Raw genomic sequence first — 25,941 nt, forward strand, 5'->3', positions numbered from 1 at the left:
TGTTCCTTTTTTTTTTTTTTTATCTCCCGACAGCTGCCCTTACAAATTTCACCATTTCTTCCTCAAAATATAATCCAATCTGTGCACATTATTAATAGTTGCCTATGTTACTGCTGCTTTACAGCAACTTAAGAAAGAGGAAGCAAAATTTTAAAAAACAAGTGCCAATGTTCAGTGGATAGAATGTGAACTCAGTGCAATCAGCAGCATCCTGTCTTCTGCTTCTAACCAGGGAATGAGGTTAACCAACATCTGGTTACGTGCACCGAGGGTGCACTTCGACGAAATCAAATCTTTGCCTGTAAGGCCGTATGGCATGGCACGGACAAAATTAATCCTAGCGTTCATGCAGCGCTGTGGTGTAATAACTTCATATGTGAAACACAAAAGCAAGACAAAAGGCTTCTCTACCTGGCCTTTTGTCAGCAGACAAACATTTCTGCTGATGTGCCCCTCTGATGCTGGCAGACAGAGACAAGCCACAAGGCTCTCTGCACACAACCATATAGGGTAACAAGCCTCACATCTTCTGTGTTAGTCTTTCCGTTTGTCATATTTGTTTTTTTTTTGTTAATGTTACTGAATTGAAGACATTGGTATTTCACCCCTATCATACTGCATTGCCAGGCACAAATGTCCCCCAACCTTTTTTCATGTTTTATCACATTTAAATCACAAGCTTCAGTTTATTTTACTAGAATTGTATGAGGTATGGCAACAAAGTGGCGTGCAGTAGCTTTAGGCCTCTAGCAGCTTTTCACAAATAGCGACTGAACAAAAACTGTCCACTGATGATATCCACCATTGGTTTTAGCTGTGAAGTTGTCAATATATGGCTCTAAATCTTAAACGTATGTGTGATATGTAAAAGAAAAAGAGACGCAATGCTTTGCTGCAACTTAACTCTACGAGAACTAGATAACAAGGTCAGTAAAAGGTTTTCACTTAGTTTAGGAAAAATGCACACATTGTTAAAGTATTTTGTAGATACATATAAACTTTGTCCAAATTCTGTCCTAGGTTTGAACAAAATTATTCAAAGAAAAAACAACCAAGTAACCTAAAGGTCAGAAGTTTGATTAGACCTCAAAACTGAATAATAAATATTGGTATCAATATTGGTATTGGCGACATGAGCCCTGAATTTACTTGGTATCGGTCCGTTGGAGCAGCCAACTCTTCAAGACATTTTGTTTCACTAGATTTTTATTGATAGCAATGTGTAAAACCATATATTCCTTTCTGTCCATTTCAAAGTCATATATGTTACTTTCTGTTAGCCTTTTCACATGAAATTCCAACAGGATCACTGAATACTGCGGTGGCAACATGACTAAATCTGGAAAGGTTCAAGGAGCAGCAGTACCGCTATAAGGCACTTCATAAAAAAAACAAACAATCCTGTTCAATGTTAAATCAGAAACAGATTGAAAACCAGATACCGAATTTGTCTCCATAAATGGTAAAGGAAATGACGAAGTGCTGCTTAAAAGCTAACGCACTGAAAACCAATGATGAGTCATCGGTGTGTGTGTGGAAGCAACTGCAAGTTTCAGGGTCAAACTGCTCAGATGAGAGTTTATGCCAGGATGTGCACGTGCCGACGTGCTTTAGGGCTGCTCCCCTGTAAGTTTAAGGGCCGCCTGCAGGTTCTGAGCGGACTCCGCGTGCGTCCTCTGGGAGCCCCTGAGAGCTTCCTGGAGGTCCCCAGGGGACACCAGGTGCAGTCGGAGCAGAGAGTTCATCAGCTGGGAGCGAGCAACGCCGATGAAAGAGTGCGACAAAAAGCATGAGAGTCCTCCGCCGGATTTTGTGGTGTAAAGAGGGACTCGGACCATTCCCAGCACCTGGATGGAGAGAGAAGAAAAGGAAGAGGTGATGTGGGAGCTGAGCGCATCACCTGATCCTTAAAGTTGCTCGCCTTTCATCGCTCATTACCTCCAGACCGTGATCGGCTGCGGTGGATGCAGCTGCTTTCTCTATCTCCCGAATCTGCTCCTCTTCTATCTTCTTCACGTAGAAGTGAAGGATGAGGTGGGAGGAAGAGGAATAGGTGCCTGAACGAGGAGGGCTAAAACAAGACTCCACGTGATCTTCCTTAGAAACTGGCACAGCCACGCCCAACTCCTCCAGTAATTCCCTGGTAAGCCCCTCCTCCAGGGTCTCCTCGGAGGGGTTAACAAAACTAATGTGTCGAAAAAGCAAGGGTCAACATTACTCAATCAAAATGATAATGCAATCCAGTACTTCCAAAAGACTCCTTAGTACACAAGACAACTGAATGATTCTTAAACAACAAAGCTAGAAAGGACTACAGCCTAGTCCTTCATCGGTAAGAAAGTGTTTATAATAATACAAGGAATAGAAAGAAACAATGACAATATCGTAACTAAAAAAGTAAATAGAGTGCAGATTATTAAGGGAAGGTAATCAGACATAAAATCAATCTGAAACCAGGTTATTGCAGCTTTACACTAATTCCTCAATGAGAAGTGTCTTTGTTGATGCAAAGCAATAGTGCTGGTAACTTCAGCCCCCCTAATTTTCACTATTAAATATTGTCTTGCATTAGCAGTATACTAATAACACTTTAAATTTTTACATAAAACGTGCATGTAAACAAAGAACAATTCTGGTTCAAGCAGAGGGCTGTGTCCTAATAACTGCTGGATATATTAAGGACGCAGTTCTCCGTCTCCAAATCCGGTTTTGTTCACACCGAGTTTACACGCAGCGGCTTTATTTCCCTCCAGTACTGCCAGATCGATACTCCTCAACTTAGAAGCTGCATCATATGAGTTTGAAAACATTTCTTCATCGTGCCTGCTGCTAGCATGTGCTTGTTCCAAATGAAAATTAGCGCGTTCTTTGATTTCCAATTTTGACTTCCAATAATTCACTTCCTGCTAAAGAGCCCCCTGGTGTAGTGATGGGCTATCTGAAGCCAGGGTTCAAGGCGTGTACCGAGTAAAAAGGGGGCGTGTCCCATGAAGCCCAGCTTCTTGCTGAAAACCACGTGACTGGCAACAAACGATGCCTCACATTGCCTGGGTCACATGACTGCTTCATTTTGCGTGTCGATTTTCAAAATAAAAGCGCGATGAGCCGTGCTGCTTCATGGGTTGTTGTCCATTTGGTCTCGCATCAGAGGAGAACATTTGTCTTCAGTGGCCAAAATAAAATTAACATTGACCAACATATTTGATGTGTATTGATGATGGTACTCATCAAAATGTAATGTTTGTTACTGGTTTTCTCGATTGTAGATTATGTTTTTTTATAACTATATTTTTGTGATTTTATGATGTAAATCTCTTTGAACTGCATTGTTGCTGAAACGTGCTGCACAAATAAACTTGATTGATTGTCTGAAATGGAGCCAGCAAGAGGAAAATCTCTGACTTCTGGGAATTCTTTGAGATTATCGCTCACAATAAAATTCTTCTTAGATAACAATAATTAACACCTCCACCTCCCAATTTCTCACCTTCTGGAAAGTACCACTATTATTTGTAGTCTGATTAGCAAAGATATATCACATCAGAAACAGATTTAATGCTGTTGCAAAACTAAAATTCAACATTTAGCCAAATATAAGGGATCAGAGCCAATTAGACATCCAAGAAAAAGCGAAAGCTCCAACAGGCACTGCACTTCCAAGACACTAAAACATCAAATGTCTTTATTGTCAAATCCGTCTATGACATAAAAGAAACCCCAACACATCCACTGACCTTCAACATATACCAGTATTAGATTGGCGACAAATCATTTTAATAATTAAAACATATGACAATTAAATATGGTTTCATTGATTCTCCTGTTACTAAACATGAGTTTGATGAAAACTTCGTGACAATATTGCATTTAGTAATTTTTGGAAGTATGATCCAACTGAGTGACAAGGCTGTTACAGTTTCACCAGCAGATGTCACTAGTGAGTGATGAATGAAGCATCGGGTAACGAACCTTTCAGCAAAGCAAAAGGCTGGAAAGCTTCATTGCTTTATGAGGCTTCATTTGCCCATCACTACCCTGGTGGTTGAATAAAAATCCACAGAAAAGCTGCATGTTCAAAGTGTAGGAAAAAGAGTAGCAGCTTATAGTCCGGAAAATATGGTAGGTGAAATTGGATAATTTCCACGGCACACCTGACGATCACTCACGGTACACTAGTGTGCCGCGGCACTGTGGTTGAAAAGCACTGTTCTAAAGACAATGTGTGAAAGTTATTGCTTTGCTGTGAAAGATTGATATCTTTAGTATGTGGTGGCGGCTCATAAAGATGGGTTAGAATAAGCTAACTTGTTCACATTATATGTAGAAATCTAAAACTTACATTTATTTTCCAATCTTCCTTACTACTTATAGAACTTTGACTGGGCCACTCAATTGTATGAGTATTAGGGGTGGGAATAGTAAATGGCTTTGTGCTTGTATAGCACTTTATCAAGTACAGAGGACCCCAAAGTGCTTCATACAACATTCATTCACTCATTCATGCACACATTCACACACTGATGGTGACAAGCTACTGGATAGCAGCCACAGCTGCCCTGGGGCAGACTGGCAGCTGCCACGCAGCACCGCCCCCCCCCCCAGCAGGCAAGGTGGATTAAATGTCTTGCCCACGGACTTTGTCCAGACAGAAGTCCTACCACTGTACACAAACTGTTAACACTTTTAGCTTCAGGTCGGTGCTACAGAGTAGAATCTGCAAAAACCAGCCACCAGAGAGACAATCAACCACTTACAGCCTGAGTAGTCAGCTACTCTACTGTAAAGCAAAATAAACATGTCTGCACTATCACAGTCTGCCTTTAATTTTTCCTTTCTTTATTTTAAAAAATGGCTACATAAACACATACACATGCTGTTCCTTTTCCCCTTTATTTTATCTCTTCTAAAGTTGACATATTTATACTTAATGTCTATTTGCTGTGAGTGCTTGAAACCAAAGTCAAATTCCTCATTTGTGAAACTAATCATGGTCATGAAGCTGATTCTGATTCTTCTAGTCATTTTCCAGTCTACAAATTCTCCCAGGTGAGCCATGGATATCTGCATCTCCTCTAAAGTCGTTCCGGTTTAACACGACAGATTGAGAGGCTGATTTATACTCAGGTTAAATTAAGCAATTTATAAACAACCATAGGTGAAACTCACCCACCAGGGAAGCCCAGCAGTCCATCAAAGCGCATCTGCATCTGTTGAAGGTGACAGAGGCCTGTCAAATACTCATGATGTCCACTCAAAGAGACACAGGGAAATGTGAGGAGGTTTATCTTAAAATAAGGTGATGCCAATGTTTATATGTGATATAAAGGAGCTCATTTTGGTTCATGCACAAGACTGTTAAAGGAAGTCACCACCTAAACTGTGCTCACCAGAACAATGTACCGGATGGGAATCCTGCCAAACAGATGAGATGCCGTCTCAGAGTAGAGCAACACATGACATGCATGCCTGCAGTGGGTGCATTCCAGTGCTTCGTCCCTCGACATCTGGCCACTTGCCATCTACAAGCACAACCACAAACACAAAGAGAATATTGTCACATGCTGTCACGCATCAGTGACTCCTGATCAACGTGTTTTGAGTAAATTGCAAAACAAGGGAACTTGCTCCTTTTTTAATCTGTTCTCCCTTTTTTCTGTGCTGGGTCAAAAGTCCTGACTGCAAGCAGCTGACCAGCCTGGAGAAACCTCTGTATTTAGGAGAAGTCATGGAAAGGAGGAAGTAGGAAGGTAGAGCTTTTTTCTTACTTGATAGTAAGCACTTTGGCTCCCTCTGTCTGTGTGGAGCAGGTTTATAATTCTCTAAATTTTTATTTTTTTATTGCAGTTAAATAGTTTTGTTTTTGTGTATTACAATACACAAAAAATATTCACATACCATTGTTGATGGAAATATAATTTCACAAGTACTACTTTTAGCACAGTTTAATGTTTAAATCTGAACTAACCCCATAATAGAAAGGCTGCAGATCATCCATGAAGTTGCATAATTCAGATAAGCAACTATCTAGAAAAGTAAATAATATATTTAATGGGCATTATTTCTACTACAGAACATATTCACTTTGCTATTTCATTAAAGTTGACAGTAGATAATGTTCTTTCATGCTGTAAATAATTTATTCTTCCACCAGGATGATAAATAACTGAGTTTTACGATTCTGCACAATACTATAAGGTATCCTGCACATCCACTTTAGCTGTACCAACGAAATATTGAAACCAAATATTTTTGATGATTGAACTGAAAATATTAATATTAATTTATTTGTCTGTTTGCTGAACTTCAGAATAATGACTTTTTTAATTTTACTTTCTTTAAAGTGTTTTAAACTCTATGACGTAAATCGAATGTGTTAGGTTTATCTCCATATGTTTGACACAATAGTTAGCTGAAGTTCTGATTCCAGTTCTAGCAGTTCATGACAGAACTGCTAGAACTCACTCGGGTTTGGCCTACATCTTGGTACTAAAGTCTGAATTTAAAGAAAGTGGTGAAAAAAGCTTTCTAGAAAGTGTATTTGCATCATTGTGACATTTAACAATTAGAAATAATTTTGATAATCCCAACCCAAAACAGTAGATTCTCAGTCAGTCAGAGAGGGGAAAACGCCGGAAATGAGTCTTTTTATCCCGTCAGTGTATATTTGTTTGTGGTTTTATTTGAGTAACTATTGGAATGGTGGAAATGCAATTAATAACGCACCAAAAATGAGTCACTTACGTCACAGGTTACCGACTTTTCTTCTTGTACGATGTAGAACAAGCAAAACTGCTGTATCACCTTTGGTCAGCAATATTTAGCCGAACATTACACTTTACACTACTTTTGTTAGTGTAAAGACTCGATTGGTTGTTCAGTTTTATGTTGACCCATCGCCATTGGCTAGTGGAACATAGATGTGAGGTGCTGCATTCGGAAGAGACTGTAATTTTGGCTTATTGTTATAACGAAACATTGAAACATTCTTTATTACCTGAACATTACATTAGCGTAAGGATATATGTAGCACGTTTCAACTACTGTGCTGTCACATATTTATCCCTGACCTTTGGTTGCTTATAGTAAATGAATTGTCCGAAAATGCCAAGCGAGAAAATCCAAATTACTTCAGTTTAGAATATAAATTCTGAGGTACTTTAAACGCACCGTTGAGCTTCACCCATGAATCAGGAACTCTACAGTTTGTTCAGTTATTTCAAAGGGGCTATATGTGTCGAATCTACTGGCTGAACTAAGTAAGAACTTTGTTTGGCTTTTACACGGAAATTAAGATGTTTGAGGGCACCTGAAAGGTCACGTGTTCAGTTTCAATATTACAAACGCTGACCTGTTGTCTACAGTAGCACATTCAGAACGTCATTAGGACACAGACGCACCGCATATTTCAAAGACGTCGTTTTTTATGCGGATTTAAAAGACTGTAAGAGGTATATCAGTATCCATATACGGTTCCTGTGAATATTTTGAGCCGAACACATCGATGCTCTAGCTGTAGCTAGCGAAGGTAGGAAGCTAACAAGCTAGAATCACCTGCCAGTGGCTTCATCCTAGAGCTCGCTAACAAAACTTAAGAGAAAATGTAAATGTGCTTATATGTTATGTAGATTTTTCTGTTATTTGTAACTTAGTTGTCTTCTAATTTTATTTTAAACCTCAGCAACGCCGTTAGTAGTGAAGCGTTGGTCGTTTTGTTATTCTAAGTTCTTGGTTTTTAATGTGTAATTTGGTAATATTTTGGAATATTTCCAATTCTACTATTATGTCGGACAGTTGGATACTCGTGCTGTAAATATTTCTTATTAATTTCTTAACTGGAAAAATGTGATGTATGCTCTGTTATATCAGAGCATAAAGCTTGTGTACAAGAGAAAAGCTTAAGGATGAGTTTGGATCTTAACTTTTAAAAGAAGCACTTTCTCACTTTTTTAACCCTCTGATGCATGAATTGTGAATCCCTGAGTCAAGATTTTTTTAAAATGTGATTTTACTCTTCTTGGAGCATAAAAAACCAAATATGAACTATTTTCAAAAATTTTATTTTTTCCGGAAGTTACAGAAATGTCCACTACAGTGGACTATATGCGCTTCAGCACTCAACATAGAACAGTATGAATTTAATTGAAGAATAATTTAATCTGAGTTTGATCATATATCCATGAGCACTTATTCCATTGTGGGCTTTGAAAAGCACTTGAACATACTTTCATACACTCTTCTATAGCCCTTCTGTTTAGTCCAAACCTAGAGAACAATATTCATCAAACACCTGCATCTCCAGAACTTCTCTTCTAACTTCTCTCCTAACTCATTTTCCTAACTCCTAAGCTACATGAAAATTGGCAAAGCATCCAGGGCACAGTGCCACATGGCACTGCATGTAGAAGTATTTGGTCTTCCTTGTGCATGCAGCATCGTGGCATCTGTTTGCATTTTTGACTTTGGTGAGCTCAGGCCAGTGATTTCCTGCGCTGAACCTGACTTCACTGGGTACTTCGGTCACTGCTCTGCATTTTGCTGGAGGTGGGGCCTCCACTGGGTCTTCCTCTTCTGTTTTGCTGAACAGAATTTATCAGCGCACGGGCCACAGAAGCTTTGAAGATGAGGAGATTAATCTTTTCCAATCCAGACATCAGGTAGAGTCGCCAGGCATTTACAACAGTCGCATCCAAAAAATTAAAGAACACTCTGATGTACCGCCGCTTGTTTCTACGTCTGTGGGGATACATTGCCACACACTGGTCAACAAGATCCAACCCACCCATGTGTTACTTATAAAAGGCCATCGAGTAGGGTCTTTGCACACTGATCTTGGTTTGTTCTTTCTTCAGCCATCTTTGGGCCGTGTCTTCAGGGGACTGACCTGCACAGGTCGATGCCATGTGGATGACTGAGCTGTCAAGCCAACGTGTGACAGTGATGTTACTGTTTGTGCTGACAACAGAGCAGGCTCCTCTRCCTTCTTTTCTCAGTTGTTTTTCACTCTTAAGTTTCTGACTCACTCCTTTCACTCTGTTTGCTCTGCATGTACCTGTGCCATAGATGCCTAGGTCTTTCAAGRCCTCAAGGAGTGGAATGCTGCAGAAGAAGTTGTCAAAAAACACCTTGTGGTTTTTGTGCTTTATGTCATCACAAAGGCGCATCACTACATCTCCAGCCATTCCCAGACCACTGCTCTGACCCCTAATTGCTGAGCCCGGACACACTTCAAATTTGTACATATAACCTGAGGACCCTGCCCTGACCCACATTCTCATTCCCTAGAGTTTGGGCTTTTTTGGTATGTATTGCTTGATTGATAGTTGGCCTTTGAAGGGAATGATTTACTCATCGATTGATTGGAGTTCTTCAGGGTTTGCTGCCGCCAGGAATGTTTTCTGAAGTGTACTTGGCACTGGTGCTATTTTTGAAGAACCTGTCTTGGTTTGCTGGCTGGCAGGTATAGTTATCCACTAAGTGCAGATAACTCAGAATTTGCTCATATCTGTTTACATACATAGCATCTGCAATTATTCCAAGACGAAGGCCATCCTCACTTGACCAGTACATCCGTGTCCTAGGATACCGAATGTACCCCATGAGCATGTTGATCCCTAGAAAAATGTGCATTTCTTCGCTTGTCACGGCTAGATTTTCTTTCCCTTTCTGCAGTGCATACATGTTGGTGTTATGCACCATCTCATCAATGAGATCTAAGGGAAACAAATACCTAAAGAAATCAATTGGTTCTCTTCCATCAGCATTTATCCTTCTTTCTCCTAGAAAAGGTGGCAGGTCTCCATCAAAGTTATTGTCTTGGACTTTCCAGACATATTTGCGGGGTTGAGAGCAGGCATGGCCCTTGTGAACATTTCTCTCAGTAGGTACCATGTGGACATTTTCCTCAACTCCCTCATCTTGCTGACCTCCCTCTGCAACCTGTCCTCCATCATCCTGGCCCTCATCATCTTGACTTTCAGCATCCTGACTGTCTGCAACTCCTTCATCATCCAGATCTCCTATATTTCCAGTTTCCTCTAGAGGGAATTTTCTTGACTATTCTATAGTGTTCCTTATTCTTTGCTGCACTTGTGGTCTAAAAGTATGAGAAAATGATAATTTTACTAACACAAACTACAACTGATCTGCATAAAAAAGTATATTTTTAAAACTAACTTATAGATATACTCAAAATGAATTAAATTACAAGCAAAACTGTTATAATGAAAAATAAATAAACTATATTACTTATGTTAAAAATATAGTCAGTGATGCATGATGTCCACTGTGTTGGACACATGGTTAATCACAATTTCCTACTTATGTGAAATAAAATTTTCCAAACTAAGTTAATATTGTTACTTAGATACTCCTGCAGGTCAGCATATTTTTTTTTACCTCTAGGATTCTCCTAGAATAGAAGGATTGAGAGGATATTCCAGGAGTGGTCATTGAGTGTGTCTGTCTGCCAGCCATCTTGGACTCCGATGACATTAACTTGTAGTTACAACAACTTGCCACTGAATTAAACTCAATGGAGGGGAGCAGTAGAGAGCATTCTAAGGACTGATATGCAATTCCACCATAGAAACCACCGCATTTAGGAAACAATGACTTTTAAACAGCTGTCCACTGTAGTGACCACTATGCACCAGAGGGTGCATAGTGGTCACTACAGCGCACGGGCACCAGAGGATGCATAGCGGTCACTACAGTCACTAATTATATTAGTGACTACGATTATATATATGATTATATATAATCATATATAATTATGACTATTATATGTGAGGATTCACAGTCGGTTCATCAACAAAACTTGATTTTTCTTGTCAATTAAGTAATGATACATTTTTTCATGGATTGGCAATAGAAACACCTAGCAAATGTAATAAAACTTTCATCTGTTTTATTTTTGAATGTAGTATTTTTCCTAGAATGGCCTCGGGCATCCCGGATGAGGTGATGATGGACGCTGCACTGATAAAAGAATTAGCCGAAGTTGCAAAGGACGCAGCACTTCTTCAGGGAGTATTGATGAGGACCAAGGAGAGTCCAAACTCATCTGAGGTGCTTTTTTAAAAATGTCACTTTAGTTGTCATTCAGACTGTTATTATCAACCCAGCTTGCTGTGGTCAAATCAGTAGATGCATTAAAGCACTGACAGAATGTCTAGCCTTTTAAGTCTGATCTACTGCAGGTGAAACAGACCGAGAAATCGTCTCAGGAATATGCTCTTCAGCACAATTAGTTTTCTGTGTTAATTCCTCTCAGACCCAGTAATTGTTTTTTCCATATATTTCTTACATTTCCCAACTTTTTTAAAATTTTTTTTGCAGTTGGTGACATATGCTCCATTCACTCTCTTCCCTTCGCCTGTGCCTAAGTCCGTGTTCCTTCAGGCTCTGGCGGTTCAGACCCACTTCAACACGTTGGTGGATAAGATCAGCCAGGATATGGACTTCCTGCAGGAGGCTTTAGCCAGGTAGGATGCAGCAGCACTGCCTGCAATTCATGGAATGGATATGTTTTTGTGTGCAAAGCGATGCTAGGAAACAAGGTTATTATAGTTAACTGAAACAAACTAACAAAAACTGAAATTGACCTTAACTGAAATAAATAAAACGCCAATTAATTGGGAAAGATTTACAACTAACTGGAACTAAAATTATAATATATATTTTTTAGTGTATAAGAATGTATATAAACCCTCCAGACTCTACTAAGGGACAAGGGTGTATAGAAAATGGATGGATGGAAGAATATATTTATGTTTTTAATAGCCTTTTGAAATTGATGTTGATTGTGAGAAAACACTAGTCAGTTAACAACAATAATTAAATAGATTTTTTTGAAAATAGGATCTTCTGTTTTGTATTCAATACCCAATTGATGTATTCATAATCGCAATATAATATTTTGACCTTTTTGAATTTTGCACCTAAAACTTGACCAAAGTATGAAAGTAAAACTACTCCTATAACTATTAAAACTAAACAATATTTAACTAATATTAGCTAATAATTCTAGCAAACCCACTCTGAAAAAAATTATTTAAACTAACTGAATTAGGAAAACAAAAAGGCACAATGAAATAAAACTAAACTCTAATTAAAAATCCAAAGCTATTATAAACCCAGTGTAATCCGATACAGTCCCTCATATGTTGTTTTCCCTACCTTGTCAGGACTTTAAGAGTTTGTTTTTTGTTTACAGCACAATAGAAGTGGATGATTTCACTGCCAGGTTGTTCAAGATCCACCAGCAGATCCTAAAAGAAGGAAGATCTCAGGTACGGTTACGTTTACATGAGCAGTTCTGGACAAAAGTTTTTGCAGTGACTGAAATGTTGTTCAGTTTATACAATCAGAGGTCACATTGTTTACATAATGAGGTCAAAGTGATCAGACGTGTGCTACAAACATTATCTTAAAATGTTTGTTTTAGATTAGAACTAAAAATCTGTTTTAACGCTTTTTTTAACCATCAGACAGAACAATCCTCTAACTTTTTTGAGTTAGATCTCTGAAAATAAGAATGACCCAGAAGTTAATATGGAGTACTCTAGTTTGAATTCCAAATGTTATAAAGAAAATTCAATGGGGAAATATTGAATCTACATTTGATTTTCATGTATATTCAAAGACAGCCATCTGAAAAATTGAACAACTAAAAAATGTTAAAATGGCAAAACCAGATCTGTGCCATTCTCAAAACTTTTAATATTTCTATTGATTTATTGTTTTAGTAAGGCATAAAATTCTCTCTGTAATCAAAATGTATAAAAAAAATATGGTTTATAAACCATAAAATCCAAATTTGACACTTAAAAATTGAAAACTTAAAACCTATTGAAAACAAAGAGGTGAGCTAAGACTTTCTTTGATGCTTTGATGGGTTTTTTAAAGTTCAGTAAAATTGACTATTTTGAGCTTCACATCATGTTGTAATGTCATTTCCCTCATCAAAAACATTTCTGGAGTGTTGCCTGGATTCTTTCATCGATGGTTGAAAAATTCTTTAATCTCTTGTAGCCACAATTACTTCTCAGTGAAATGTTGTTGAAGGGTTAATAGAGCAGCCATGTTGTGATAACTTCCTGAAGGTGGAGTTTCAGAAAGGGCAGGAGTTTTAAAAGAGATGGAGGAACAATTTCAAGGCATTAAATTACACAGTCTATTTTCAGTCATTTTTAATGTATAGCATTTTTATAACAACTGAAGACACCACAGTTACTTGATTATGCTATAAAATGGCACTATGTACCTGGAACATACATAATATTTTACATACTCACTGAAGCTCTGCTCTTTCTGCATTATTTAACTTAAAAGCCATGAACCTTTTGCGTTTAAGGTATTACTAACTTAAGATTTTTGCTTTGTTTGCACTGAATGTTCATCACCGGACCTCAATTAGTACCTTCATATATATGGGCTTCTTGTTTTTCTTTTTTGCAGTCCATCGTGTTGGGTCTTAATCGTTCTGACTACATGTTGGACCAGAGAGAGGACCAAACGTTTTCTCTGAAGCAGATAGAGATCAATACTATTGCTGCCAGCTTTGGTGGCCTCTCCTCACAAACCCCAGAGGTACACAGGTAAGTTGTTCAGCAAAAGATTGCACAGATTTGTATTTTTACAGAACAAAGATAGAAATAATTAATTTCCATCCATACCGTAGCCGGGCAGAGCTGTTGGAGTAGAGGAGAAAGCAATGTCTCAACCAAAAATATGTGAACAGATGTCTACAAAAGGAACAAATCAAAACTAAAGTAACAAAATGCAACCTGTTTTAAAGTGACTGGTGTGAAAAGGGGAATTTTGATTTTTGTTGAAAGAAATTTCCTGCTTGAATGTATTTAGTGCATTGTTTAATCAAGACAAAAACATAACATTTTAAAAATCTAAAAGAGGACAAAACTTGTGTAAAGACTACAGAAGGTTCCCTCTGGCTCCACAGACACATCCTGAAGGTGGCTGGGAGGCTGGAGGAGAGTCAACGAATCCTGGACAACAACCCTGCAGCTGGTCTGGCCAGAGGACTGGCCAAAGCCTGGGAGCTGTATGGATCAGAGAGGTAACCCACACAGACATCCAAATAAGACAACTTTAAGGCTGACTGTTTGCATCCTGTGGTTAAAGCGGATCAAACCCCAGAGTGAACAGTATAATACAATATAACACACAAACGCTTTCAGCTAAATACTATTTCAGTCAACTCCATGTTAACAAACAGTTTCAGCTCTTTATGTTGTTATCTTTCTAGTCAGAGAACTTTATTTTTTATGATGGAAGCTGACGGTGTTACCATGAGTGTTGTTTTTTTGTTGTTGTTGTTGTTTCAGGGCGGTTGTCATGTTTTTGGTGGAGGAAGTCCAGAGGAACATCTTTGATCACCGATACATTGAAAGCGAACTCTGGAAGAGGTAAGAGTCGGGTCATTCGTCCTAGAAGGCGGAGCTACATCCACCCAAGCGTTTTGCACAACATGACCTTTGGAGATTAAAGGATTTGTCAAACCTGTATGAAAGAATCAAAGCAACACTCAAGTTATGTTTTTGAAGAAGGAATAACATAGTTGATTTTACATAATACTGTCCCTTCAAATACTGAAAAAAAACCCCAAACAAAATTATCTGAATTACATGATTTAGAACCCGCAGATGTCCTAATCTGTCTTCTTTCAGCATGATTGAACTCTCCAGAGAAAACATGGCTTCTGACCTGAAGGTTAAAGTTTCAACAGTTTGTGTCCAGGATGTGTGGGTTTTCCTGTATAAGTTGCAAGCAACTTCAGCCCTGAGGATCCTCTCTGCACACCCTTATTGATATGATCATTATCACAACATTCAACAGCCAATTATGTTTTCTTAACATCATACAGTCCTTTTTAACGCTGAAGAGTGTTGTTGTTGCTGTGACTTGTTAGCTTTTAGTTGTGATACGCTCACTGATAACTTATCTGACCAGGGATCACCAGTGTTAGGGCAATAGGGCAATTAGACTGAAAATCTGACAATTCCTCAGCATCTTTATACTTAAATATAAACCTGATCTGCATAAATGGAGAAATTGGATGTATTGCTCATGGTGTTGTAAACTCTGTTTTTCAGAAACATTCCCACAGTAAGAAAACGGTTTGATGACGTCTATAAAACAGGATCTCTTGATCCAGACAAGAGGCTTTTTGTGTAAGTCAAGTTCTAGAGATGTGTTAAACCCCACCCCGGCCAATCACTGGACGTTAGGATAGGTAATAATAATTGACTTTAATTTCAGGGATGGAAAAGAGGTGGCAGTGGTGTACTTCAGGAATGGTTACATGCCGCAGAACTACACCAATGAACAGGTATTTCAAAACATCTCCATTCCTCAATCATTCCTCTACAGGTCCTTCTCAAAAAATTAGCATATTGTGATTACGTTCATTATTTTCCATAATGTAATGATAAAAATTAAACTCATATATTTTAGATTCATTGCACACCAACTGAAATATTTCAGGTATTTTATTGTTTTAATACTGGTGATTTTGGCAAACAGCTCATGAAAATCCAAAATCCCTGTCTCAAAAAATTAGCATATTTCATCCGACCAATAAAAGAAAAGTGTTTATAATACCAAAAAAGTCAACCTTCAAATAATTACGTTCAGTTATGCACTCAATACTTGGTCAGGAATCCTTTTTTAGCCTTCAATGCGGCATGGAGGCATCAGCCTGTGGCTCTGCTGAGGTGTTATGGAGCCCAGGATGCTTTGATAACGGCCTTAAGCTCATCCAGAGTTTTGGGTCTTGTGTCTCTCAACTTTCTCTTCACAATATCCCACAGATTCTCTATGGGGTTCAGGTCAGGAGMGTTGGCAGGMMAATTGAGCACAGTAACACCATGGTCAGTAATACCAGTGGTTTTGGCTCTGTGAGCAGGTGCCAGGTTGTGCTGAAAAATGAAATCTTCATCTCCATAAAGCTTTTCAGCAGATGGAAGCATGAAATACTCCAAAACCTCCTGATAGCTGCTGCATTGACCTGCCCTTGATGAAACACAGTGGACCAACACCAGCAGCTGACATGGCTCCTCAGACCATCACTGACTGTGGSTACTTGACACTGGACTTCTGGCCTTTTGGCATTTCCTTCTCYCCAGTCTTCCTCCAGACTCTGGCACCTTGATTTCCGAATGACATGCAAAATTTGCTTTCATYCRAAAAAAGTACTTTGGACCACTGAGCAACAGTCCAGTGCTGCTTCTCTGTAGCCCAGGTCAGGCACTTCTGCCGCTGTATCTGGTTCAAAAGTGGCTTGACCTTCTACTCCAGACTCAGTCCACTGCTTCCCACAAGGTCTGGAATCGGTCCTTCTCCACAATCTTCCTCAGGGTCCGGTCACCTCTTCTCGTTGTGCAGCGTTTTCTGCCACACTCTTTCCTTCCCACTGAGGTGCCTTGATACAGCACTCTGGGAACAGCCTATTCGTTCAGAAATTTCTTTCTGTGTCTGACCCTCTTGCTTGAGGGTGTCAATGATGGCCTTCTGGACAGCAGTCAGGTCAGCAGTCTTACCCATGATTGCGGTTTTGAGTAACAAACCAGGCTGGGAGTTTTTAAAAGCCTCAGGAATCTTTTGCAGGTGTTCAGAGTTACTTTGTTGATTCAGATGATGAGGTTAACTGCTCGTTCAGAGAACCTTTTCATGATATGCTAATTTTTTGAGGCGGGGATTTTGGGTTTTCATGAGCTGTTTGCCAAAATCATCAGTATTAAAACAATAAAAGACCTGAAATATTTCAGTTGGTGTGCAATGAATCTAAAATATGACAGTTTAATTTTAATCATTACATTATGGAAAATAATTAACTTTATCACAATATGCTAATTTTTTTAGAAGGACCTGTATGTGAGTTATTTACATAGTCTTAAAGAGTGGATTCTCAGCTGTCAAACATAGAAATAAAAAAATTTACCTATGGCCACTGAATGTTAATTTAATTGGCTGAAACCAGTGTGTGAATAGCCAATGGAGCTCGGCATGTTAAGCAGCTGTAATTCCACCCACCTGGGAACAGCTCAGACTGACTCAAACGAACTGAATTCAGACTCAGAGTTTACCATTATAAAACATCCAAAAGCTGCAATTTAAAGAGGTTAGTTTCTTCTTCATGACTTCAACTAGCATACTTGGCCATTTAAAAAATCACTAAGTTCTCAGAAATTGGTGGTTTTATTTATTTTTTCTCCATTTCTGCTTTGGCGATTTGTTCCTGGTTTTCTTGTGGTGAGTCACGTAAGAGAGCCACACTGATTAAACTCTGAAATGCACAATAAATGTATAACCCAAGTAAATAATTCCCAAACTGACAGGGGGATATGGGCAGGACTTTTTCACATCCTTACCCATGCTGATGTTAAGACTACACTGAAACCAAGTTATCTCATCATTTTCTCCCAGGCCAAAGATGCTGGAAAACTGGGTTATATGTTTTAAAAAGTCAACTTGTAAAGTTGTGTCCAGTGATTTGTTATTCGTCTGATCATGTTCCTGTTTCCTGTGAACAAAGAAGAACAAACGGTTTTCACGCTCTGCTGGTCAGTGTGTCCACTGGTCAGTCAGGAATGTAGGTTCAGAGAAAACAGGCAGCACTCGGCCCAAAACTGGTTCAGACAAAAACTGAGCTGCAGTTTCTGCTCTTTGTGGAGTTTAAGGAAAAGTCTCAATCTAATTTGGAGCCTCACAGTACTGTTTAGGGAAATCAAAAAACAAAGTGGGATGAGCATTTTTCAAGATACGGCTGCACAATGTCTCATCACCACGATATCAGCGTGTGTGCAATATTCATATCACAAAGGACTGGTTGAAGGGCAGTAACTGTTGCCAGTAGAGAGCAAACGTTTACACTAAACACAAACAACATTGCCAGAAATGCTGAAGCTCACAGAGTAGGAAGCACAGATTAGAAAGAAGAAAATAGGCATGTATTTCACCCGATATCGTTTGTGTCCAAACGAAACCTAAAACAATTTTAGGTTTTTCTTTGTCTGATTCAGCGTTTGGAGAAACCAGAAATGATCATTTTTTGATCCAGAGTTCCAGAGTGGATACATTTCAAAACGTTAGCTTCGCGTTCCATCTTTCTGTGACCCGAATGCTCCTCAATAACAAACGTGGCACTGTTTGCTGTTCTGTGTTTTTTGCATAGCTGCATGTTAATGCTACATCGCCACCGATTGGCCAGGTAGGCCTACTACAGCCCTTTCTGTGTCGCTCCATTCTATCGTGTCAACGCGCATTTTTACGTAGTCGTTTCTGAAAATGTACTGTGTTTGTCTCTGCGTGAACAGGGGCCTCGGGTTCTCGGACATTTCCGACTTTAATTCACATCAAAACTGAAGATGACTCAAAGAAACAAACAATAAAAAAAGGTAGCATATTTATGAGCGCATGGAGGAGACGGTAGAGGTTTAAAATCAGATTTGTGGTTTGTGAATTGCAGTGCTGGGATGTTCGTCTCATGATGGAGCGCTCTCAGGCTGTAAAATGCCCAGACATCAGCACTCACCTGGCAGGAACCAAGAAGGTCCAGCAGGTGTTGGCCCGACCCGGAGTTCTGGAGAGGTTCTTCCCTGATCAGCCTCAGGCAGTGCAACAGATGAGGGAAACATTTGCTGGCCTCTACACTCTAGACATGGTGACCAAAGGGGAATTTTTATCCAATTGTTTTGCTAGTAAAATACAACAAAAAAAGTTTTCCTGATTTCTTTTTGTTTTGTTGTGGTTCGGTTGTCTACAGGGACCAGAAGGTGACAAAACTGTAGCAATGGCTTTGGCAGAACCAAACCGGTTTGTTCTGAAACCTCAGCGAGAAGGAGGAGGTAAATATACATATTTAAAAAAATGGATCTGCATGTAGTAATTCCTTATATATCAGCTACTTTGTATTTAACCTGATGATCTTCTAAGTTGGAGTTTCATTCTTAATGTATGACAAACTTATAGTCAGAAAGTTTTAGGTACTGGAGGTGAACTCTTCCTGCATGGTTTAAAATGTTGTGGGTAATGTTTTAAGTAAACTGCAAATGTGGACAACAAATACTTAAGACTAGGTTCTTGCACTAATTCAGAAGTTAGCACAAAATGTTAGCCACATTTTCCACATTGAATATCTGAAAGCTGCAGGTTTTAGATATAGCAGCTCAGAACTGAAGTCATTTTTTTGTTTTTCTTTTTGTAACTTATTTAATAATTTTGAGAAAAGCTGAAAACATTTGACCCCCACTATGAAGTAGTTTGCACTACCTGCCACTTTGGCCTGTTTTCCCTGTCTAAGCTGAATGATTATTATTTTTTGAAATGCACTTTTGGTTACTGAAACTTTATAATACATTTTAGTAATTGTTGTTTGGCTTGTTTATTTGGGATATTTAAAATGTTTTTCAGTTCCAGTGTTAGATTTTCTTTAGAATTTTTTTTCTTTGATTGTGTTATTTGCATTAATAAGCAATTATTATTATTGTATTAGTTGAAAATTGTTTCATAGATGACAGTGTTATCATTGATTGCAATTGTTTCTGAGACAGTTTACCATCCAGCATAATTTCTTATCAATTTAGTCCATTTTCTGTCCATTTGTGATTCTTGTGGTTTCAGTCTGTGTCAGTTTCTCCATTATGAACATTTCTTCCACCATTGCAGTCAAAATCAATGGGGCAAGTCACAGTTCAGCTATCAGAGATGTTCTGTTAAAGAAGATAAACGCCTAAGCAGACATGTACAGTCCCATCTCTGACCCTGGTTTAGTTTTTTCCATCTTTAAGTCGACCGCTCTAATCAAATCCAGTTCTGTTGAACTTTAATCCATTCTGTTGCTCTAGGTAACAATATCTATGGTTCGGAGATCGTCAAGGTTCTCAGGGAGGTGAGGGGGAGCACGGAGCGGACGGCATACATCCTGATGGATAAAATTAATCCCGCTCCCATTCAGAACTACCTACTGAGGAGAGACTCTCCCCTCGTCATCAGTAACTGTCTGAGTGAACTGGGAGTGTTTGGAGCCTACATAAGGTACGACGATGTTTGTTCTCTTCAGTGCATGGCTATTTTCACACAATAAAGATGTTTTATTGTCGAACGTTTAACTTTCACTAATCTATGCTCTGTCAGTTCTGGACAGAATTTTACACGGCTGTAGTTTACTTCTCAGTCTCTGGCTTACGGCAGCTTAAAAGAGATAATTTCTGCCAGAAAACAAACTTTTTCATCTCCACGAGTTGTGGGACCAACATGAATATTTAGTCTTCTGCACTTGTGTTCAAAAATAGCGAATCACATTCCTTCATATTCTTTCTTTCCCCCCTCCACCAGGGAGCACTTTAAGCAGGTGTATCTTTTGTGCGCAGTAAAACATGTTTCTCTCTTGTGTTCTTGTTTCCTTGCAGGCAGGGGGCACACATGGTGATGAACGAGTGTGTGGGTCACCTGCTGAGGACCAAGAGCTCAGAGCATGCCGACGGGGGGGTGGCCGCGGGCGTGGCCGTTCTGGACAATCCTCTACTCGTCTAAAGCACACAAACATGTCACACTGATTCAGCCTGAGTCCACAAAAAGAGACATCAGATTCTATTTCTGTGCAAGTTAGAGTTGTGTTTAATACATTTCTATTTCAGATCATAAAATCCTTCTATATAATATTTAATATCCCTCTTAAAAAGAAAACAAAACGTATATTCCTCGTTTTACAGAGAGCTTGTTATCAGAAGGAATACTGACCTCTGGTGGCAGGGGAGCCTAATTACACTACTGGAAGAGTTGACTGATTTAAAGTTTGAGTGGAGCTGTTCTGCTAGACTAGAGCCACTAGAAATGTACATTTCCGCCAAAAAACTTAATCTCAGAAATTCTCTAGAAAAATCTAAAAGATTTCTGAGTTTGAAAAGCTGGATAATTAGCAAGACAAAACTCAGAAATTTTGAGATTATCATAAATTCTCTACAAAAAAGGATATTTTTGAGTTTCAAAGGTGGAAAATTATTGCCTTTTGAATTTCAGAAATGTTTGTTTTTTTTGTTTCTAGAAAATTTCTGATATCTCAAAATTTCTGAGTATCAAATTTTCAACTTTTCAAACTCAGAAATTTCCTTAAAAAAAAAAAAAAAAAACGCTTCTTAATGCCTGTTATTTCTCTCGCATATTTTCTGTTTAGAACTTAGAGATTTCCTTGACTTTTTTTTTTTTTTTTACCAGTTTCTGAGTTTTTTGGCACAAATTTACTACTACTCTTTTTTTTTTTTGTCTACATTGGCCTGAACACACCATTGTACCCATCAGTCTTCAGGGACACTAAACAGTATGTTGAGTGAACATGGTTCATTCAACACATTGTAGCCCTTTTGTTGGAAGTTTAAACTGCCTTGAGTTTAATGTGCGATTGCTTCCAAATATGAACAATACTTCAAGTTGAAGGAAACTTGCTTTTTATTCACAAAAGTCCTGTAAAAATATATTACTTATTTTGATTTCATAGAAAATGGCAGAAAAGGAGGAAAGTTCCCTTAATAAAAAGCACTTCCTGTTAGCTCAACCCTTAAGTTATTCTTCACTGTAAATTTTCAACATTTTCGATTTCTGTAGCTTTAACTGAAATCATTGAAGAAAATAATCATGACTGGAGAAATGTATTAGTTGAAAGAGTGTGTTTTTTTTTCTACATGGCAAAGGACAATGTGATTTATACAGTTCAACATTGTGTGCAATGACAGTGAATGACATTAAACAATCCACAGCTACTTTTTTAAAATAAATTAAATGTTGGTTTACAATTTAAAGAAATCTATCTATTTTTGTTATCTCTGATGTGATCATGTCAACATTAAAACATAGCTTTATTTATCAGCTGAGATTCATCAAAGAAATTGAATAGAGAGTAGTTCCAGGATTAAAATGGTTTGAAAAGTAAATTAAGGACTAAATGTCTTTGGACCAAAATTATAAAGCAGTGATGTCCAAAGTGGGTCCTGGAGGGCCGGCATCCTGCATGTTTTAGTTCTCTCCCTGGTGGTGGTAACAACCTCTTCAGCATGAGAATGTTCCTCTTAGGCCTCTAATGAGCCATCATTTGATCTATTGCATTAAACCAGGGAGAGAACTAAAACATGCAGGATGCCGGCCCTCCAGGACCCACTTTGGACACCAGTGACATAAAGAAAATGGATGGATCTAATGTAAAGTTGGATTGTCTGTTTTTTTATTTTTTTTATACTGCTTTCACATCTTTTTGACTATTTCATACATGTTAAAAAGGGCCTTTCAAAACTTCCTCATTTATAGATGTCTTTTCTTTTAAAGTGTGGTAGTGTTCAGGGATTCTTCATAAAATCTTTAAACTTTTGAAACCCTCATCATTCTCGTCATGAGTGTTTTACAACAGTTTTCAGTCAGAGACTTCTTCACAAGCCTGTAATATAGACTGCTACAGGAGATTATTATTTCCCACAGCCATCAGCAACTCTAATGTTTTAGATGTTTCCCTGCTTGCTTTATTAGGTCTATTTCAGCTGATTGCAGTTCAGCTCATACCTGTCTATTGAAATCACCTGAGCTGAAGAAAGGAAACACCTAAAACATGCAGGGCAGTGAGCCTCCAGGACCAGGGTTGGGAAACACCAAACAGTATAAAAATGATTGAATAGTGAATCTTCTGTGTGTTTCAGAAGAAAATCCTGGGCCAGAAGCTAATGCTGTTTGGGTTGCAGTCTGGTTCTGGTTCTGAAGGTCCACAAACTGCTGTTTATCTACTGTGGATCAACTAGGATTTAATTTCTCTTTGTGATCAATAAAGTATTTTTGAATTGAATTGATTCAGATCCATGAAATGACAACAGCTAACAGTTGAAGTTGGTGATGATCTGCAGAATTGTGGATCCTGATGAGAAAATAAAGTCCTGGTCCAGCCCACTGCAGCAGAAACATCAGAACAACAGAGTTCATGATTTGAACTGAAATAAAATCTAAACTGAACAATTAATTCACATATGTTGACTTATCATTGGATAAATTAATCAAAAATTGATTTGAGAACTTTTTTTAATAAGCAATTTATGGATAAACTTGTATTATTTAAAGATGGATTCAGAATCTATGGAGAGTGAAGAGTTTTAATAAACTGACACATTTAAAAATTATTGCATGCTATTTGTTGTAATTTGGCACTTTTCACTCTCCATAAGAGTAAGGACATACAGAATTTAAACTGCTCCTGTATCAAAATGTAGGATTGAAGAATTGAAAATGAGCATTTTTCTAAGAACAAGTCAGTTCATTCCTGATATAGTTTTAGAATAATTTAGAAAAACAGCAAATAATGTACATATTTTCTCTCAACTCTTGCTAGTAACAGTTTTATTATAGGTTGGGATTTGTCTTTTTTTATTGTGTTGCAGGTGGGCAGGTTTTACATTGTGATTGCACTGTAAACTGTTTGGCCTAAATGACTAAAAACTTTTGCAGAACCACCTGAAATGCTCTAGGTGTGATGAGGTGTAGTAATTTGGCGCATTGACCCACCTGGTGATTGCAGAGCCTATAGAGTGAACCAGTAGGCCACTGGAGCGCTATGTTTTGAAATCGCTGCCTCTGTTTTTTGGTAAGTTACTTTTCAGAAACCTTATTCTAAGTTTTGTTTTTACCCTGATGAAGTTATGGAAGCCATTTTTTATGTCTAAACGGCACCAGACAAGGAACTACCCAACCACAACCTCGGAACGGCAGTTTGTTTGGCTGCTGGTGTCCCTACTACAACTAAGGAGAAAAATGACATCTGGAAGCACCATCAGATCGACCATGGACACTGAACCGATCACTACAAGCAGCTGAGGATCCCTTCAAGATGCCTGGGTTCCGTCCCACCCATCAAAGGTAGGTTAGGTCCACCAGACGTCTTCTGGTGGACCCAGAAGACATCTCAAAGCAAGAGCTGTCCGGGTGTTTATGTCAGTTGTTATGCTGGTTTGTTTTGATTCTCTGCTGAGAATCTATGAACCAATAAGGATTCTGCTGTGTTGAAAATTCTTCTGACTCTAGTTTTTTTTACGGCGTTTATGAAGCAGGGTCGGGTCATACTCCAGACTCAGATGGTCTTCCTCCCAGCAGCATGTCTTGCAGGTTCTTTAAGATTCCCTAGTTGAGCAACAGCTCCACTCCAAAGCATCAAACTATTCTCCATCAGCTTTGGATAATTTCCACCTTTAATCCATCTGTATTAATTGCTTATGTTGCCAATTGTAGGTCATTTATGAATTGTGATTGGAGGGCCAAACAAAATCATCCTAAGGGCCACAGTTTGGTCCTCCTGGTCTAAAGAAAGCTCGCCCCTGCAACAATTCTTTTAAATTTATTTAACTGTAAAGAGTAAATGTTACATTGTATGTGTAAAGAGAAATGCAACTCCAAAATTTGCCACTTTTAGCTAGTTGCAGTTCAATATATCAAACCCTAGATGGCATCAAAACCAAACACATCTCCTTCCTGGTTTAATCTCACCATCCTTAAAACTTGTATGGAGACATTTCCCGTGACTAGCAAATTACTTGGCGTCTCTGTTATATTAATTACTAAATACATTTTTAAATATTAATATTTTTGTACTTTCTGCTGTGAAAAAATAATGTAAATAAATGAAAATGCTTACATACAAGTTATTTATGATGTGCATAAGCTGCAAACATCTTCTCCAGCCATTCTTTCTCCAGAAGGAACCAGTGTTGCGTTTGTACTACAGCAGCTTTATGTATTAACTGTGATCAAATTCAATTCAAAATTCAAATGGAAAAATACTTTAATGATCCCTAAAGGAAATAAAATGTCATTTTAATTCATTCCAAAATTATTCAAAGGGTTATTGTAGATGGTGATGGCAGAAAAGGAGATCTTTTCTGCTACAGAAAAGATGACTCACACTGCCAATCAGGTGCTGAACTGACTGGCAGAACAAATATATCACTCACTCACAACATTTGTGGACTTACACAACTACTACAGGACAGGTCCCAGTCTATCAAGCAAGACTGGGATTTTTGTCTTTTCAAAATGTCCATTTCTGAACAGTTTGTGAGAGAGGAAGAGACATTTAAATGTGTTGCATCAATAAGGACATGCAGTACAGTACTACAGACTTGCGAAATCACTCATTTCTTCATATGTGTTAAGGTGTTGTGAGTAAGACTTTCCTGCAAGTCTTTCAAAGTTTTTCTTGGACTTTAGCTGCTCCTTTAGCCTGTCAGTGAACTTTGACTGGGAACATTAGATGATCAACGGAACGATGATGCATCTTTCAGCTCATGTGACAGCTGAAAGATGACACAAGACTTCCTGGTCCTGCTCATCTTGAGAAATATGTTTCAGACCATCACTTTTCCATTAATCCATCCATCCTTACACACCAACCTACCATTTTCCTACCTACCTGTTCACCTACCTAGCTACTTCCTTCCATACCATACACCCCTATTTGCCTACCTTCCTCCCTTGCTTTCTTTCTTTTTTTTTTCCATTCTCACACACCTTCCTTGCTTCTTTCTTTACTCATTAACCTACCTACCAATATACCATCCATCTACTCACCCACCCAAACTTACTTCCTTCCAATCCACCCTCCATTACTCCCTACCTGCATCCTTCCTCCCCATCCTTAACTACCTATCTAGCTTCTTTCCTTTCTAATCCACCCTAACTCTTCTTTTTTCGTCCATCACATCCATGCATATGTACTCACTTGCCTACCTCTCCTTCCTTACTCACCTACTTACCTACCATCCATCAATCCACCCACCCAGTCTTCCTTCCTGCCCATCCACCCACATCCTACCTACCTACCTACCTACCTACCTACCTACCTACCTACCTACCTACCTACCTACCTACCTACCTACCTACCTACCTACCTACCTACCTACC

At 38.6% G+C, this 25,941-nt stretch overlaps 2 protein-coding genes across 5 annotated transcripts; one reads left to right on the forward strand and one right to left on the reverse strand.

Annotated features, from left to right (window-relative positions):
• Positions 1 to 1,188: 1,188 nt before the first annotated feature.
• On the reverse strand, positions 1,189 to 6,883 carry LOC103466890 (U8 snoRNA-decapping enzyme). 2 transcript variants are annotated; one of them, XM_008412785.2, is made up of 5 exons: positions 6,742 to 6,883; positions 5,388 to 5,519; positions 5,167 to 5,207; positions 1,939 to 2,185; positions 1,189 to 1,847 (listed from the first exon to the last, which is right to left on the reverse strand). In XM_008412785.2, exons 2-5 carry the CDS (start codon positions 5,517 to 5,519, stop codon positions 1,611 to 1,613), a joined length of 657 nt encoding a protein of 218 aa, XP_008411007.1. In that variant the 5' UTR covers positions 6,742 to 6,883; the 3' UTR covers positions 1,189 to 1,610. The 2 variants fall into 2 exon arrangements, with proteins under 2 accessions (XP_008411007.1, XP_008411006.1); XM_008412784.1 differs by lacking the exon at positions 6,742 to 6,883 and adding an exon at positions 5,626 to 5,747.
• A 286-nt stretch (positions 6,884 to 7,169) lies between these two features.
• On the forward strand, positions 7,170 to 21,809 carry gss (glutathione synthetase). Of its 3 annotated transcripts, none has more exons than XM_008412787.2 (13): positions 7,170 to 7,256; positions 10,923 to 11,067; positions 11,338 to 11,483; positions 12,215 to 12,290; positions 13,459 to 13,598; positions 13,961 to 14,077; positions 14,346 to 14,426; positions 15,114 to 15,191; positions 15,280 to 15,349; positions 18,488 to 18,682; positions 18,785 to 18,866; positions 19,866 to 20,055; positions 20,430 to 21,809. In XM_008412787.2, the coding sequence occupies exons 2-13, from the start codon at positions 10,936 to 10,938 to the stop codon at positions 20,551 to 20,553; spliced, it is 1,431 nt and encodes a 476-aa protein (XP_008411009.1). In that variant the 5' UTR covers positions 7,170 to 7,256; positions 10,923 to 10,935; the 3' UTR covers positions 20,554 to 21,809. The 3 variants fall into 3 exon arrangements, with proteins under 3 accessions (XP_008411009.1, XP_008411010.1, XP_008411011.1); XM_008412788.2 differs by lacking the exon at positions 7,170 to 7,256 and adding an exon at positions 7,273 to 7,448; XM_008412789.1 differs by lacking the exon at positions 7,170 to 7,256 and adding an exon at positions 7,444 to 7,525.
• The last annotated feature ends 4,132 nt before the right edge of the window (positions 21,810 to 25,941 follow it).

This window comes from Poecilia reticulata, linkage group LG7, assembly GCF_000633615.1.
Source record: "Poecilia reticulata strain Guanapo linkage group LG7, Guppy_female_1.0+MT, whole genome shotgun sequence".
Classification (NCBI taxonomy): domain Eukaryota; kingdom Metazoa; phylum Chordata; class Actinopteri; order Cyprinodontiformes; family Poeciliidae; genus Poecilia; species Poecilia reticulata.

What these genes read in the sequence shown, in the direction of transcription:
- gss (XM_008412787.2), top strand. Translation starts at nt 10,936, where the DNA reads ATGGCCTCGGGCATCCCGGATGAGGTGATGATGGACGCTGCACTGATA. An exon ending in GAGCTGTATGGATCAGAGAG is followed by an intron (nt 14,078 to 14,345) that starts GTAACCCACACA and finishes TTGTTGTTTCAG; the next exon opens with GGCGGTTGTCATGTTTTTGG. An exon ending in AGAACTACACCAATGAACAG is followed by an intron (nt 15,350 to 18,487) that starts GTATTTCAAAAC and finishes TGTGAATTGCAG; the next exon opens with TGCTGGGATGTTCGTCTCAT.
- LOC103466890 (XM_008412784.1), bottom strand. Translation starts at nt 5,727, where the DNA reads ATGACTTCTCCTAAATACAGAGGTTTCTCCAGGCTGGTCAGCTGCTTG. An exon ending in GAGAACAGATTAAAAAAGGA is followed by an intron (nt 5,520 to 5,625) that starts GCAAGTTCCCTT and finishes TTGTGCTTGTAG; the next exon opens with ATGGCAAGTGGCCAGATGTC. An exon ending in CAGCCGATCACGGTCTGGAG is followed by an intron (nt 1,848 to 1,938) that starts GTAATGAGCGAT and finishes CTCTCCATCCAG; the next exon opens with GTGCTGGGAATGGTCCGAGT.